The sequence below is a fragment of the Cryptosporidium sp. chipmunk genotype I genome, assembly GCF_004936735.1.
Source record: "Cryptosporidium sp. chipmunk genotype I strain 37763 chromosome Unknown contig_26, whole genome shotgun sequence".
Taxonomy (NCBI): domain Eukaryota; phylum Apicomplexa; class Conoidasida; order Eucoccidiorida; family Cryptosporidiidae; genus Cryptosporidium; species Cryptosporidium sp. chipmunk genotype I.
In genome coordinates, this window is record NW_027125588.1 from 198,419 (window position 1) to 210,481 (window position 12,063).

Consider the following 12,063-nt stretch of genomic DNA (forward strand, 5'->3'; position numbering starts at 1 on the left):
TTGGAGTTATGCCATAATATTAGGATGAATAATTATTGAATGAACATTTGAGATTGGTGACGCCAAACAGCTCTTCTTATTAACCACTACAGCGTTCATAGTTACAGGGGAAGCAATAGGATATTCAAATTTAATTTGTATTAAATCAGTGATTGACATTCTTAACATATCTTTAGCAATTGGAAAAACGTAAGACTGTCTATTGCAGACTTTCAATGGAATGGTACTATTTATAATTGGGTCATCTCTTCTAGAATGTATTACAGTAAATGGTGCTGAACTGTTTATTTGGCAATACACATTAGCTGTATTGTAGCTTTCGAAGTTTATTGAATCCACTTCATTCAAAACGTTATGTGAACCATTAATTAAAAGTCTCCTGTTATTATTTGCAAAAAATTGATCTACCTTTGGGTTTTTAAACTTGAGGGCTTGCGGTGTTTGAATAAAGAGATTTATACTTTGATCAATTGATTTTTCTTCATTATTTATTGACGAATTAACATCAAAGCTAATGCCCACCGGAATTTTTTGTAGAACTTTGAATGGAAATGAATAGAACTTTATCTTAGTTTTTTTGAGAATTATATCTTTTATCTTTGAAAAAACAACTTTTGAGGAACCATCTAAGTATTCAGGATGGCTTTCCTGATAATAGGTGTTAAATTTACAAATGATACATTGACAAAATAAGCTTCTGAATTCAGTCAACTCATCACTTAAGTTCCCCAATAATAGGCACAGTTTTTCATGCTTTTTTTTTTTTGGAATATAATTTTCAAAAAAGTATGAAAATGATATTGATCCACAAATATCGGGTGTAGAAATGATAAAAGATGAACATTTTAACACTTTGCTATCAAATATTCTGCACAATTCACTGTTAAATTTACTATTAACTGGCCATAGTGAGTGAGATATTGACGAATTTAAAATTCCGAATTCTTTCGGTTTAGCACCAAAATTAACGTCACTTTTCATTAAATTTGTATTAATAAAGAATTTACCTCTTAGTAGAAACAAGATACTTGAGATATTAAACAAAGTATTAATACGTGGGCTATCTTTTTTGGTTTTCAAGTATGAATTTAGTGTTTCTAATTGATTAAAAAAACTCTTTCTTTTCATGGTAACATATGAAATAGAAGTGAAGTAACTTAATGAAAATTCAAATAAACTTTCGATTGGAGAGTTCCCACTAAGACACATCTCCATGGTTGTGCTACTATTCAAAAAGTCATCTGAGTAAGCGTTTCCAATCGATACAAATAATCCCTTTTTAAATGAATTTGTATTCATATGTTTATTTTTCAACTTCATAGGATAAAGACCTAATGAATAATTCAAAACATTGGAATTATAGAGTTGTGGTTTAACTTCAAAATCAAATGAACTTGCGTTCTCATTAGAAACTCTAATTCTGAGATCTGGTATATTCGATGAAAAATTAAATTTTGCTTCTGGATAAAGCAATAATAAATCAAAATTAATTTTTTTTACTATAGAAGGAGTTTTCCAAATTGCCCAAAATAAAAAAATTGATATTGATGCATGATAAATCTCTTCTTCCTTAATATAATACTGTTCAAATAAAATGGGTATAATTTCGGGAGCGAAAGTTGAATTTTTTATTGCTGTTGATGAAAAAACATTAAATACAAGTTTTTCGTCAAAATGTAGTAGTGGCGAATCAAGTACAGCAGTTAATGCTATGTGAAGAGCTTCTACATCTTCAAAATATGAATTAGAGATTACTTTCAAAATATTGTACCTTGTATATATATTGCTGTCATTAATTATAGGCAATACCTTATTAACATTATTTATTGAAATTGGAGAAACTTCAGATAGAATAGTAATAATTTCTGAAACCAGTGATTGAATTGCGATATTTTCATCTAAAAAGCAGTCGTATGCTATTTCAGTTATTGATTTTAAAAACTCAGAATTGTTTATTTTACCAGTTTTTAATAACTCATAAATCAACATAAAAATCTCAAACCTCACTGCAGGGGACTCATCATCTAACCGTCTAGACAGCCAACCTTTGTCAAATAAATCGTTATTTGATCCACAATTGTTAGATATTCTGCCATAATTCAGGACAGAAAATGAATGAGTAAAAGATTGTTTTAAATTTGCTTCATAGAATTTGGATATAGATGCAACAAATAATTCTGGACTAGTGGTGTCACCTTGCATCAAAAGGTAATCTTTTGTCTTAGAATCAATGTAATTAACAGGGGAAATTGGTGTTGAAAGAGCATCTTCAATAATTGACATTTCAAACTCTTCTAGTTTAGCGATTAGTGTAGTGCAATAAACACATGCAACCCGAACTCTAGCTTCAGTTGATACGCTCAAACAACTGAAAATTTGAATAGCTTTTTTCATAAATTTTTGGACGATAATATTCAACTGTGAATACTCTATACATAGTCTTTTTTTGCCTTGAATATTAATGCATTGATGCTTTAACTTAATTAAAATGTTAATTATCAATGGGATCGAGTATATGATTGTAATTAAAATTTTTGAATTGTTTACGGAAAGCCAAATAATCACACTTTCAAACACTTTCTCCATTTTATTAAATGCTGCAAAGTAATTTGTTTCTTCAGTGAATATTATTGGTGAGTTAAATATTCCCAATAGCTCATCCAAATGTACTAGAATCTTATTAAAAAATCCATATTCTTTACTATTTACTCCATTATAAATTTTTGTCAAATCAAATGTTATTTCAGGAATTTTTCTTGAAAGTTCGTCTAGAATCTTATGAATATATTCGTCAGAGTTAACTTTATCGGAATTAATTTCATACCCTAACAAAGCTCTCTTATACCTTCTCTTTCTTTTTGATTCGCTTTTTTTATTTGGATTCATATATTTCAAAACTTTCAACTATACAAGTTAATTTATATATATTTTTTTTCTCATGCAGAAAAAAAAAATATAATTTTGTACTGCCGCATTGAATTAATTATGACTCAAGTAATTAAGAACCGAAAGATTTTAGGAAAAAAATCAATAACTGTAAATAGAAAAGAGAAATACAAATGTTTAATTAAAAAAATTCTAAAATCTAAAGATTTCTTTTTGAAATTTATCCCAGAAAACAATTTAATTTACTTTAAGACAGAGTTGACAAAAATATCGGATAGATCAAATATTCACATTGCAAGAAGCAATGATTTGTCCGGTGTTCATATGGAAAAAATATTAAAAATTACAAGGGATAATATGAAAATTCTTTATGATGAAAATCCATGGGGCGACATTTGGAGTCGAGGATGGGATGATAATTTGAAAATGAATGAATTAAATCATTATTTGTCTAACTATATAATTATTTATGAGAAAAATATAGATAACACTACTAATGCTACAATGAATACTAATCAATGCTCAGAAATAAGCTTCCACAATAATTTATCTACAGATATTAATATTCTATCGTTTTTGAGTTTCCGCTTCGAGTTAGAGGATGAATTTGACCTAAGTAACAAGCATATAGTAGGATATATGTATGAGTTGCAGTCTTTGGTTAAAGGAAAAGGATATGGGAAACTACTTATTGATTTACTCCGTTTCATATGTAAAGGAGTTCAGGTTAACAAAATAATGTGCACAGTACTAAGAAAAAATGTTAATGCAATTAAATTTTATACTAAAAAATGTGGTTTTTATATTGACGAAATATCTCCAGAACTTGAGCCTTACATCATTTTATCTGCTAATACATCCTAATAATCCCAATTGTTACGCATGTGAATTTACCACTTAAGGCGCTATGTATATATATTTTTTAGTTTAAATTTGTTTTCGTTTATATTTTGTTGATATTTTTAAATTATCACTTGGCTTTACTTGATGGTGCAAAATTCTTTTGAAATATGTAAGACTCACAGCCAGTTTAAACTAAAAAACTTCTCAGAATACACGTATTGTACTCCTGATTTGATGGAACTTACTCAGTTTATTATATTTAATAGTAAGTCATCACTCGATACAATAAGTGAAGTAATAGATGTATTTAGTTTTTTTGATACGGTTAAACGAATTTATTATTCATGGAAAAAAAATCCTGTTGCATCGAGGCAAGTTGACTATGACTTGTTAGCACTTTTGACCGTTTTCAGGGCATCAAATTGGCTGAATTCAACTCAACATAAAATTTTAGAAGAGTGCATTACTGATTTGACCGATGGATATACGAATTGGGATGTACTTTTTCCTGTTCAGAATCTCCGTATTGCTGTAGAAAGAGCATTAAAGAGCCAAGTTACAGGGATTGTTCAAGGAAGAAATGGAACTGAAGTATGGTTCAGAGAAGGACATATAGGTTCAAATCAAGTTTCCGGAATGGTAGTTTTGTCGCCTTGCTACATCCAGATCAAAGATGTGATTGATGGAAGTATGTACACTTATACAGGTGGCCCATTCCCTATGTCCCCTCTAGACTTTGAGGATATTCTAATGAATTGCCCAAAATCGTGGGTTTATAATACATCAATATATTCATCCAGCTCCGAATCACAGCCGTAGGAACATAGAAAGCTTAATAATAGTTAGATATTAATCTATTAAGTATTTAAACTACCTAGTAATTTTACTTTCTTCCTCTATTTCATATTCAAGGTTAATCTTTTTCTTTTTTGAAAGAATTTTTCTCAGCTCATGTTTGTGTATCGAGTCAAGCTCATCCTCTGAGTCATCATCTACATCCTCGATATATTCGACTAGGTCATCTTCAAGTGAAACTTCACTACTTTCTTCATTCTGAGTAACATTCTCAAAATGTTCGAACGTTCTCTCAAATTTATTAGTTGAATAGTTGTATATTCCGTGGTATAATCCTTCCTTAAGCCTAAGTAATAACTCATTCTCAATTTCATTTTCAATCTTCGCCGCATTAAGTGCTTTATGCTCTCTTGATTCCTCTCTTCTTTCCGTTTTTTTCTTAATTGGAACAAGTTTGGGTTTTACCATTAATGCAATCTTTCTTGCACGAATAAGACTTTGTCTAATTCTAGTTAACCTATGCTTACACTTTAGTATTTGATGCTCAGGATAAACATTCTTCAAGCTATCATTTATTTGGGAGATTGCAACCAAAAAGTTGTTACTTAGTTTAATTTTTTCCCAAAGATATCTAGGAGTATGAGCTCTCTCAGCAGTTTTCATATATAAGTAGCAGTCCCCTTCGTGCTCAATAACTGTTGCATATAATAAATTTGATAAGGGGCATGATGTACGATTACACAACCCTGTAACATTAAATTCATTTCTGCAAAAAGTGGTTTTGTCGCATCTAATAAATTAAACGAAGTAAGAAAGAAGCTTATCGGTTATTTAATTATAATGAAACTTACTTTACTTTAAATGAGCAAAAATTATTGCTAATACTATTCCATATTAATTCCGGATCGTTCATTTTTTGAACAACTTAATTTTATTTTTCAAAAGGTACAATTTGACTAAAAATACTGCGCGCTAGAAATTCATCTAGTAGATTTGGATAAATTGTAATTTATTAATATTAAAAAGTTTTATGATTACACTGGCGAACTTCATAACTAATTGATAATGCATTTATATGCCTCCGATCATAATGAACATAGTTTTTCTCTCAAAAAAACACGGTTATTTATCAAATATGTGCTAGCTAACAATTATAAATTTGAATTTTTTTTAAACGATACCTACAAGTTAGACAACAAATATGTTCCAAAGGAATTATACGGAATTATTAATTATGAACGAATAAATATAGATGAAAAGCACGCGATAACCTATCACTCAATATTTTCATTAAAAAAAAACATGGTTCTATTATTGAAATTAAAGATTGATGTAAATAATAAAATAATTCAACTATTTCCAATAGAGGTTAAATATAGCCATAATGAAAAAAATGAACATTTTTTAATTGAGGAGTTGATAGTTGAAAATAACATTGAGGTTACTGACCCTCTTTCAATTTTCGAGAAGAATGCTGAATATGTAAATTCAAATAAAGCTTTTGAAAATGTAATCACGCCAAACTTAGACTCGTTAATGGATTTTATATTCATTATTTGGGGGGCTGATGATAAATTTTGGGGCAAAGGCAAACTATGTGACGAAGGAACATCAAAGTGGTATAAAAGGCTTGGTAATTACAAATCTAGACTTACAATTCATGGGATTTTATTCAGCATTCCAGACACATTAATACTTGAATATTTTGAATCTGATGATCTTGACATAAATTACGAATTTTTATCAGAAAGTTCAAAGAAATGCCTAGAAGATATTAATAAATCAATAAGTGAAAATTTGGAGTTTTTTAGTATGGGTTTTGTTCCGAAATTTACATGGTCAACTCCTACAGACGCAACCTGGATAAATCCAAATCGCAGCATTTATTGTAAGACTTTAGAAGATTTATTAATTCTTTTAAAAGCATCAACAAAAATTTCTGAGGACATAGATAGAGCGAAGGAAAGAGAGATAGGTAATGTATTGCTTTTAAGAGAGTATATCCCAGCATTAAACGAAATGTTTGAATTTAGAGTATTTATTGGAGGGTGCAACCCATGTTCTGAATATAAAATTTTAGGTGTAAGCCAAAGACATATATCTTACTATTTTAAAGAATTATCTGAAAACTTCAAATTGAGAACTAGAATTAAATCTTGCATCAAAGAATTTTTTCTTTATTCGAAAAAAGAATTGATTTTAGAAGTATTTGATATTTTCAATACCATGTGTATTGCATTTGATATATATATATCAAACTGCAAAGACAAATTATCCATTCTGATAATTGATATACGGCCTTTATTACATACCTCACCACTTTTATTTAATTTATTTGAACTCAAACTCAATTTATTAACGGAAAAACTAGCAGAGTTGGATTTTGATATTTTAAGAACAACAGAGAGTAATTCAACGAAAAACATGATTAATAATAGTTGTATAAAAGGGTTTGTTCCGGAAGAACTACTATCTGTTTCTAACTTGGATTTTTATAATAATAATATTCTTGATAAATTAGAATGGATTGATTATAAATAATTACTTTTCTAAATAATATATTTTAATTCGAGTTTATTTACTAAAATATATAGGATTCCATAATTCAGGTGCCGAAACGAAATGTTCTTTATAGAAATTATAATTTTTTTTTGACATTTTGAACCCATAATTCAAGTAATCATGTATTGATTTGTCAAACTTAAAAAAAGATGAGCTCCTTCTAATGGAATTTTTTTCATTAATAAATGTTAGATTATTTTTTATGCCAGAATTACGTTGGTTTTTATCAAATTCGTCAATAATTTCCTCTTGTATTATTTCTTCAATGATATCTTCGAGAGTTGCAATCCCAATTATTTCACAGTTGTCTGGTAATGGTGTGTTTGTCTTGGTTGAATATGTATACTCATCAACATAATTTGTAAGAATCGCAACATGGCAACGACCTTGTTGAAACATGTTTAGAGCGTCATAAGGGTTCGTATCTGGGGAAGTAAAAATCGGTTCTACAATATATCTATTACAGGCTTTAGAGTCAAATAGTGATTTTATTGTTATTGAATCGTCTGGATCAATGGTAATTAATGACTTAACTAAAAGTAATCCTTTAATATTGTGTCTATTCCCTGAATATATGGGAATCCTGGAATGCCCTACTCTTAATATATCTTCCAAAAGTAAGTGATCTAATTTTGAGTCTATATGTAACATATATACTTTGTCCAAAGGTACTGAAAGCTCAAGGAGACTCTTATTTGCCATATCTAGTACGCCTTGAATAATCGTAACTTCATCATTTGCCAATCCATTATTTTCAATCATTTTAGAGTTAAGTGGATTTTTACTTGCTTTTTGTTTTTGCAAATCAATAGTAAATCTTTCATTGCCTTTTAATAATGTTTGAAGAAATGAAGGGTTTAAACGCATTTCTTCAAAACTTTGAATTTTTCCTTTCATACTAGAATTTTGGCTTTTTCCAGAATCGTTTACTTGAACCTCTTCAATATAAATTTTTTTTCCAACTTGTCCCTCCATAATGTTTGGTACAACTGAAAGTAGTGATATAGGAGTGTTATCAAATTCTCCAGTTCTTCTATGTAACGCTATTAATGCTTTCAGTTGGCCCCTTGCATAGAAATTATTTGTCTTACCATTTTCTCCAATGAAATAATCCAGGAGTTTACTAATTGGCCATGAAAATATAAATAAACAAATTATGAGGCACCTGACAAAGGTTGCACAACTTGCTGCTATTCTAAGTTGGTGTTTACCTGTACAAATTGCTTGAGGTAGTATTTCACCAAAAATTAAGATTGCAGTGACTGATGAAATTACCGCAACCCAGCTTGGGATTATTCTGTCAAGAAATAGTGGTAGCGTTTCCATACATATAGAGTTTGCAAGTAATAAAGTAACTAATAGCAGATGGTGTCTTTTTATAAGATCGAGAGCAATACTTGCCCATTTTTTTTCGTGTTCATTCCCTGCTTCAATTAGTACGCGTAATTGAACACTGTCTAATGACATTAAACCCGTTGTTAAACCTGATAAAATTCCTCCAAAAAAAATCAGTGCTACACTAAACAAAATACAAAAATAAAATTCGATTGAACCCGTCTTATATTTGCTTTCACCTGCATCAGATACTAATTCATTGCCAGTCGAATTGCTAATTTTTAGAGCATCACACAAAATACAATGATCAGTTAATCCTATGATTATCAGATAAATTAAGCAAATAAATTTAGTAGATAAATGCTGGCAACTTAATTTAGAACACCTCACCATCCAAATGAGATGAAAAAATACTTCAATAGTTTTAACTTTCAAATCTTTTGTTCTACTTGTTTCGGTTTGTAAAACTTTCTCCTATTTGATATAATTTATTCCAGTTATTTTCATGACAATTATTTTATAAAACATTCAAGGCGCCACAACTTTTAAATTTATTAAAGATTTTTTTTTCAACTGTATAATCAATGGATCTTACATTGTTAGAGTCAAATATTGGAATGCCTGGTCTTCCAAACCAAGCTTGTGATGATTTGTTGCCGAACTTAATTGAAATAGGAGATTTGGCGTCTTGGTCTCTTTCTTCTGCAAAAGTATGTTTTACTTATACTTGAAAAAATAAAACACATTTCAGCCAGGGAATGGAATACAGCAATTGAGGGATAATAATTCGAGTACATTTTGGCAGAGTGACGGCCAAAGCCCACACACAATTACTTTGAGATTTCCTAAAAAAACAAAAATCTCCGTAATTGACCTTTACCTTGCATACAAAATAGATGAAAGTTATACTCCTCAAATCATTTCTATTAGATCTGGCAATCAAGAAAGTGATTTGGAGGAAATAAAAGAAATGCAACTTACAGAGCCAGATGGATGGGTGAGAATTTCTCTTTCTCCAAAAGAAATCGCGGATAATTTTTTTAAAGATGCAATGTAAGTAATTAATAAATAATTCGAGCAATTAATTGTTATTTCAAGGCCAATACAAATCAAAACAATGTGTGATTCTCAGAATTACATTTCTGCATTTTGCATTCAGGTAAGAAACACGCCAAACAATAAAAACTTACTTATTCAGTTTAGATAGCAATACTTGCAAATCATCAAACTGGAAGAGATACACATGTCAGGTAATGTAAATTATATTTATTTGGATTCATTAATATGCTTTATTAGACAAATAAGAGTTTGGGGGCCAAGAGAAGTCAACTGCAACGTTGTAGGGAAGTAAGTTTAAAATTTGACTTAAAAATCGACTAAATTTTTCAGAGTCCCAATTTCACAACCAATAAAAATGGGAACAACAGTTGATACAAAGATGTATCAAATTTTAAGATAAAACTCAAAAAAATGTAAAATTTAAAAATGAAATTTTATTAAAATTAATTCGTAATTGACACGTAACCCAACCATATAATCTTCCACATTAAAATAGGTAGAAAATTAGGGATCCAGTGTTATTTTGCATGTCATTCTAAAACATTTAGATCTATAATTAAATATTAAATAATAGGTTTTCATTCTGTAGCTCAAAATGGTGATGAAAATAATAGACTTTTTGGTGGCGTGCTTCCAGCAAAGCAATTACCAGTACTATAAAGGTGGTAAATTTAAGGAGTATAATGAACCGAATTCACTTGTAAAGTATACAGCAATTGGAATAAAAATAATAATATATTCAATTTCATGGATTATGGTACTAATATGGGATGCATATGAATATGGAATGGTTTTTTATGGGTTGATTTTGAGTATATATATCCTGAAGTATTATTCAAGATATTCATGTTTAAAATGTATATTTGAGGAAAATTTTAGGAAACAAATATTGAAAAGCATATTGCCAAAAAGTTTAATCGAAATAATAGAGTGAATCATTATACGCGCATTATTAAATTATTGTTAATTTATTAATAAAATGGGCAAGGAACGAAAAGCAGGAGATCAAGATACTTCTAAGTGGAAAGTTATTTATCCTTCATATCTAAATAGTAATAATACAAAGTCTGGTGGTAGATTGTCCTCTCTAATTCACTGCGTAGAAGATCCAACAGTTGCAGAAATAGCAGAAGTATGTATTCAATTAGGAATACCTTGTAAGCTTGAAAGCAAACGATATCCAAGAGATCACCGAACTCTTGGAAGAGTTAGATTTCAGCTTTTTGATGATAATGGGAAAGCCTTTAATGATAGAGTTTTAACAAAAAAAGTTTTGCTTGACCAAATCGGTATAATGATACCCAAATTAAAAAATAGACATACTAAATCTTCTATTATGGATAATGTTAATTCAAGAAATAATCAAGTAAATACTGATGAATTCCAGACTGAAAATGATAGCAAAATTAAAGAAACGACAAACTCTGCAACTTATAACAGTGCAAATATGCATTACAACAATGGAAAGAGTAGTTCAAAAAAAAAGAAATAAGTCAAGAAATTTTAGTAGATAAGAAGATTTTAAATATAAACAATTTTCATTTGGAAGCAAGAAGAATTATATAGCTAAAAATAATTCAAAAGTGTAGAGGAGATGACATTTTAATTGTAGTTTTTTTGAAATTGATCATAGCTTATGATTGAGAGCAAAAATTGTTGGTTCATTAGTTCTGTCTCATCTTTTTTGCCTGTTCCACAGAGTTTTTTTTTGTTTCCTTGCCAAATAACGGTATGTAAAGAATTAATAACAAGCTTTTCTTCTTCATATTTTTGATATATAATAGTATTGCCATCAGGTGAAATATACCTAGTAGTAAGTAAAATTATGTAATCCCATCGGTAGTATTCTCTTTCGTTATTTGGAATATCAGTATACAAGTTATCTATTGTCCACTTTATGTCATCCTTTAAGCAATTACAAAGAACAGGCACTATTTCAAGAGGAGTATTTGCAAATCTTTCGTTAACCATCAATCCAACATTTTTTTCATAGATTACAGAATTAAAAAGATTTTTAAATTCTTCGTTTTGGCTTTTTGAAATAGCTCCACTTAAATAATCAACAATTTTGTTTAAAACGTATTTATACTGGCGGAAGTTCAAAATTGTAGAAAATGCAATGATACTGCCAGAGATAGAAACGGTAGTTCCAATGTTCCCTTGGTTACAAATTAGATCGACGAATTCATGAAATTGAATGCCCTTAATTCGAGAATATTGCGACATTAACAAAATGTTCTTTATACTGTGGTAGTCATTTTCATTAGGGTCGTTAAATTCAAATTCTCCATTTATATCAGATTCGTTATCACTAGAGTCTGAATCAGTTATTTTAGCTTTTTTCCCCGTAGATAGGTTTTCAGGTGCTGACAAAAAAATTTCTTCATCTATAGATTCATTTTTGGAATTTAAATAGTTGGATTCATCATCAACTCGAATATATTTTTCTAAGGTCATTTTAAATTTAATCAATATATATAGAAGCTATATCTATAATTATTTCGAAAATAAAGTCAAGTCAAAAAAGACTAAAAAGAGGCCGCGCTTTCGTCATATACAGAGTAATTTTAATCATTAAAATTA

The 12,063-nt window shown here is 29.4% G+C and overlaps 10 protein-coding genes across 10 annotated transcripts; 6 read left to right on the forward strand and 4 right to left on the reverse strand.

Moving 5' to 3' along the window:
• Positions 1 to 6: 6 nt before the first annotated feature.
• On the reverse strand, positions 7 to 2,886 carry ELE39_002599 (uncharacterized protein; the record flags this gene model as incomplete). Its single annotated transcript, XM_067345449.1, has 1 exon — positions 7 to 2,886. The coding sequence occupies one exon, from the start codon at positions 2,884 to 2,886 to the stop codon at positions 7 to 9; it is 2,880 nt and encodes a 959-aa protein (XP_067202217.1).
• A 99-nt stretch (positions 2,887 to 2,985) lies between these two features.
• ELE39_002600 (acetyltransferase) lies at positions 2,986 to 3,750 on the forward strand (the record flags this gene model as incomplete). Its single annotated transcript, XM_067345450.1, has 1 exon — positions 2,986 to 3,750. The coding sequence occupies one exon, from the start codon at positions 2,986 to 2,988 to the stop codon at positions 3,748 to 3,750; it is 765 nt and encodes a 254-aa protein (XP_067202218.1).
• A 123-nt stretch (positions 3,751 to 3,873) lies between these two features.
• Positions 3,874 to 4,548, forward strand: ELE39_002601 (uncharacterized protein; the record flags this gene model as incomplete). The annotated part of the gene is made up of 1 exon (XM_067345451.1): positions 3,874 to 4,548. The coding sequence occupies one exon, from the start codon at positions 3,874 to 3,876 to the stop codon at positions 4,546 to 4,548; it is 675 nt and encodes a 224-aa protein (XP_067202219.1).
• A 51-nt stretch (positions 4,549 to 4,599) lies between these two features.
• Positions 4,600 to 5,437, reverse strand: ELE39_002602 (MAK16; the record flags this gene model as incomplete). Its single annotated transcript, XM_067345452.1, has 2 exons — positions 4,600 to 5,314; positions 5,376 to 5,437. 2 exons carry the CDS (start codon positions 5,435 to 5,437, stop codon positions 4,600 to 4,602), a joined length of 777 nt encoding a protein of 258 aa, XP_067202220.1.
• Positions 5,438 to 5,589: 152 nt separating this feature from the next.
• ELE39_002603 (uncharacterized protein) lies at positions 5,590 to 7,065 on the forward strand (the record flags this gene model as incomplete). The annotated part of the gene is made up of 1 exon (XM_067345453.1): positions 5,590 to 7,065. One exon carries the CDS (start codon positions 5,590 to 5,592, stop codon positions 7,063 to 7,065), a length of 1,476 nt encoding a protein of 491 aa, XP_067202221.1.
• Positions 7,066 to 7,098: 33 nt separating this feature from the next.
• On the reverse strand, positions 7,099 to 8,814 carry ELE39_002604 (CBS domain multi-pass transmembrane; the record flags this gene model as incomplete). The annotated part of the gene is made up of 1 exon (XM_067345454.1): positions 7,099 to 8,814. The coding sequence occupies one exon, from the start codon at positions 8,812 to 8,814 to the stop codon at positions 7,099 to 7,101; it is 1,716 nt and encodes a 571-aa protein (XP_067202222.1).
• A 191-nt stretch (positions 8,815 to 9,005) lies between these two features.
• On the forward strand, positions 9,006 to 9,880 carry ELE39_002605 (anaphase-promoting complex; the record flags this gene model as incomplete). The annotated part of the gene is made up of 6 exons (XM_067345455.1): positions 9,006 to 9,131; positions 9,173 to 9,474; positions 9,520 to 9,580; positions 9,625 to 9,671; positions 9,718 to 9,768; positions 9,811 to 9,880. 6 exons carry the CDS (start codon positions 9,006 to 9,008, stop codon positions 9,878 to 9,880), a joined length of 657 nt encoding a protein of 218 aa, XP_067202223.1.
• Positions 9,881 to 10,075: 195 nt separating this feature from the next.
• Positions 10,076 to 10,414, forward strand: ELE39_002606 (uncharacterized protein; the record flags this gene model as incomplete). The annotated part of the gene is made up of 1 exon (XM_067345456.1): positions 10,076 to 10,414. One exon carries the CDS (start codon positions 10,076 to 10,078, stop codon positions 10,412 to 10,414), a length of 339 nt encoding a protein of 112 aa, XP_067202224.1.
• A 45-nt stretch (positions 10,415 to 10,459) lies between these two features.
• ELE39_002607 (signal recognition particle SPR19) lies at positions 10,460 to 10,972 on the forward strand (the record flags this gene model as incomplete). Its single annotated transcript, XM_067345457.1, has 1 exon — positions 10,460 to 10,972. One exon carries the CDS (start codon positions 10,460 to 10,462, stop codon positions 10,970 to 10,972), a length of 513 nt encoding a protein of 170 aa, XP_067202225.1.
• A 110-nt stretch (positions 10,973 to 11,082) lies between these two features.
• Positions 11,083 to 11,937, reverse strand: ELE39_002334 (uncharacterized protein; the record flags this gene model as incomplete). The annotated part of the gene is made up of 1 exon (XM_067345184.1): positions 11,083 to 11,937. The coding sequence occupies one exon, from the start codon at positions 11,935 to 11,937 to the stop codon at positions 11,083 to 11,085; it is 855 nt and encodes a 284-aa protein (XP_067201952.1).
• Positions 11,938 to 12,063: the final 126 nt, after the last annotated feature.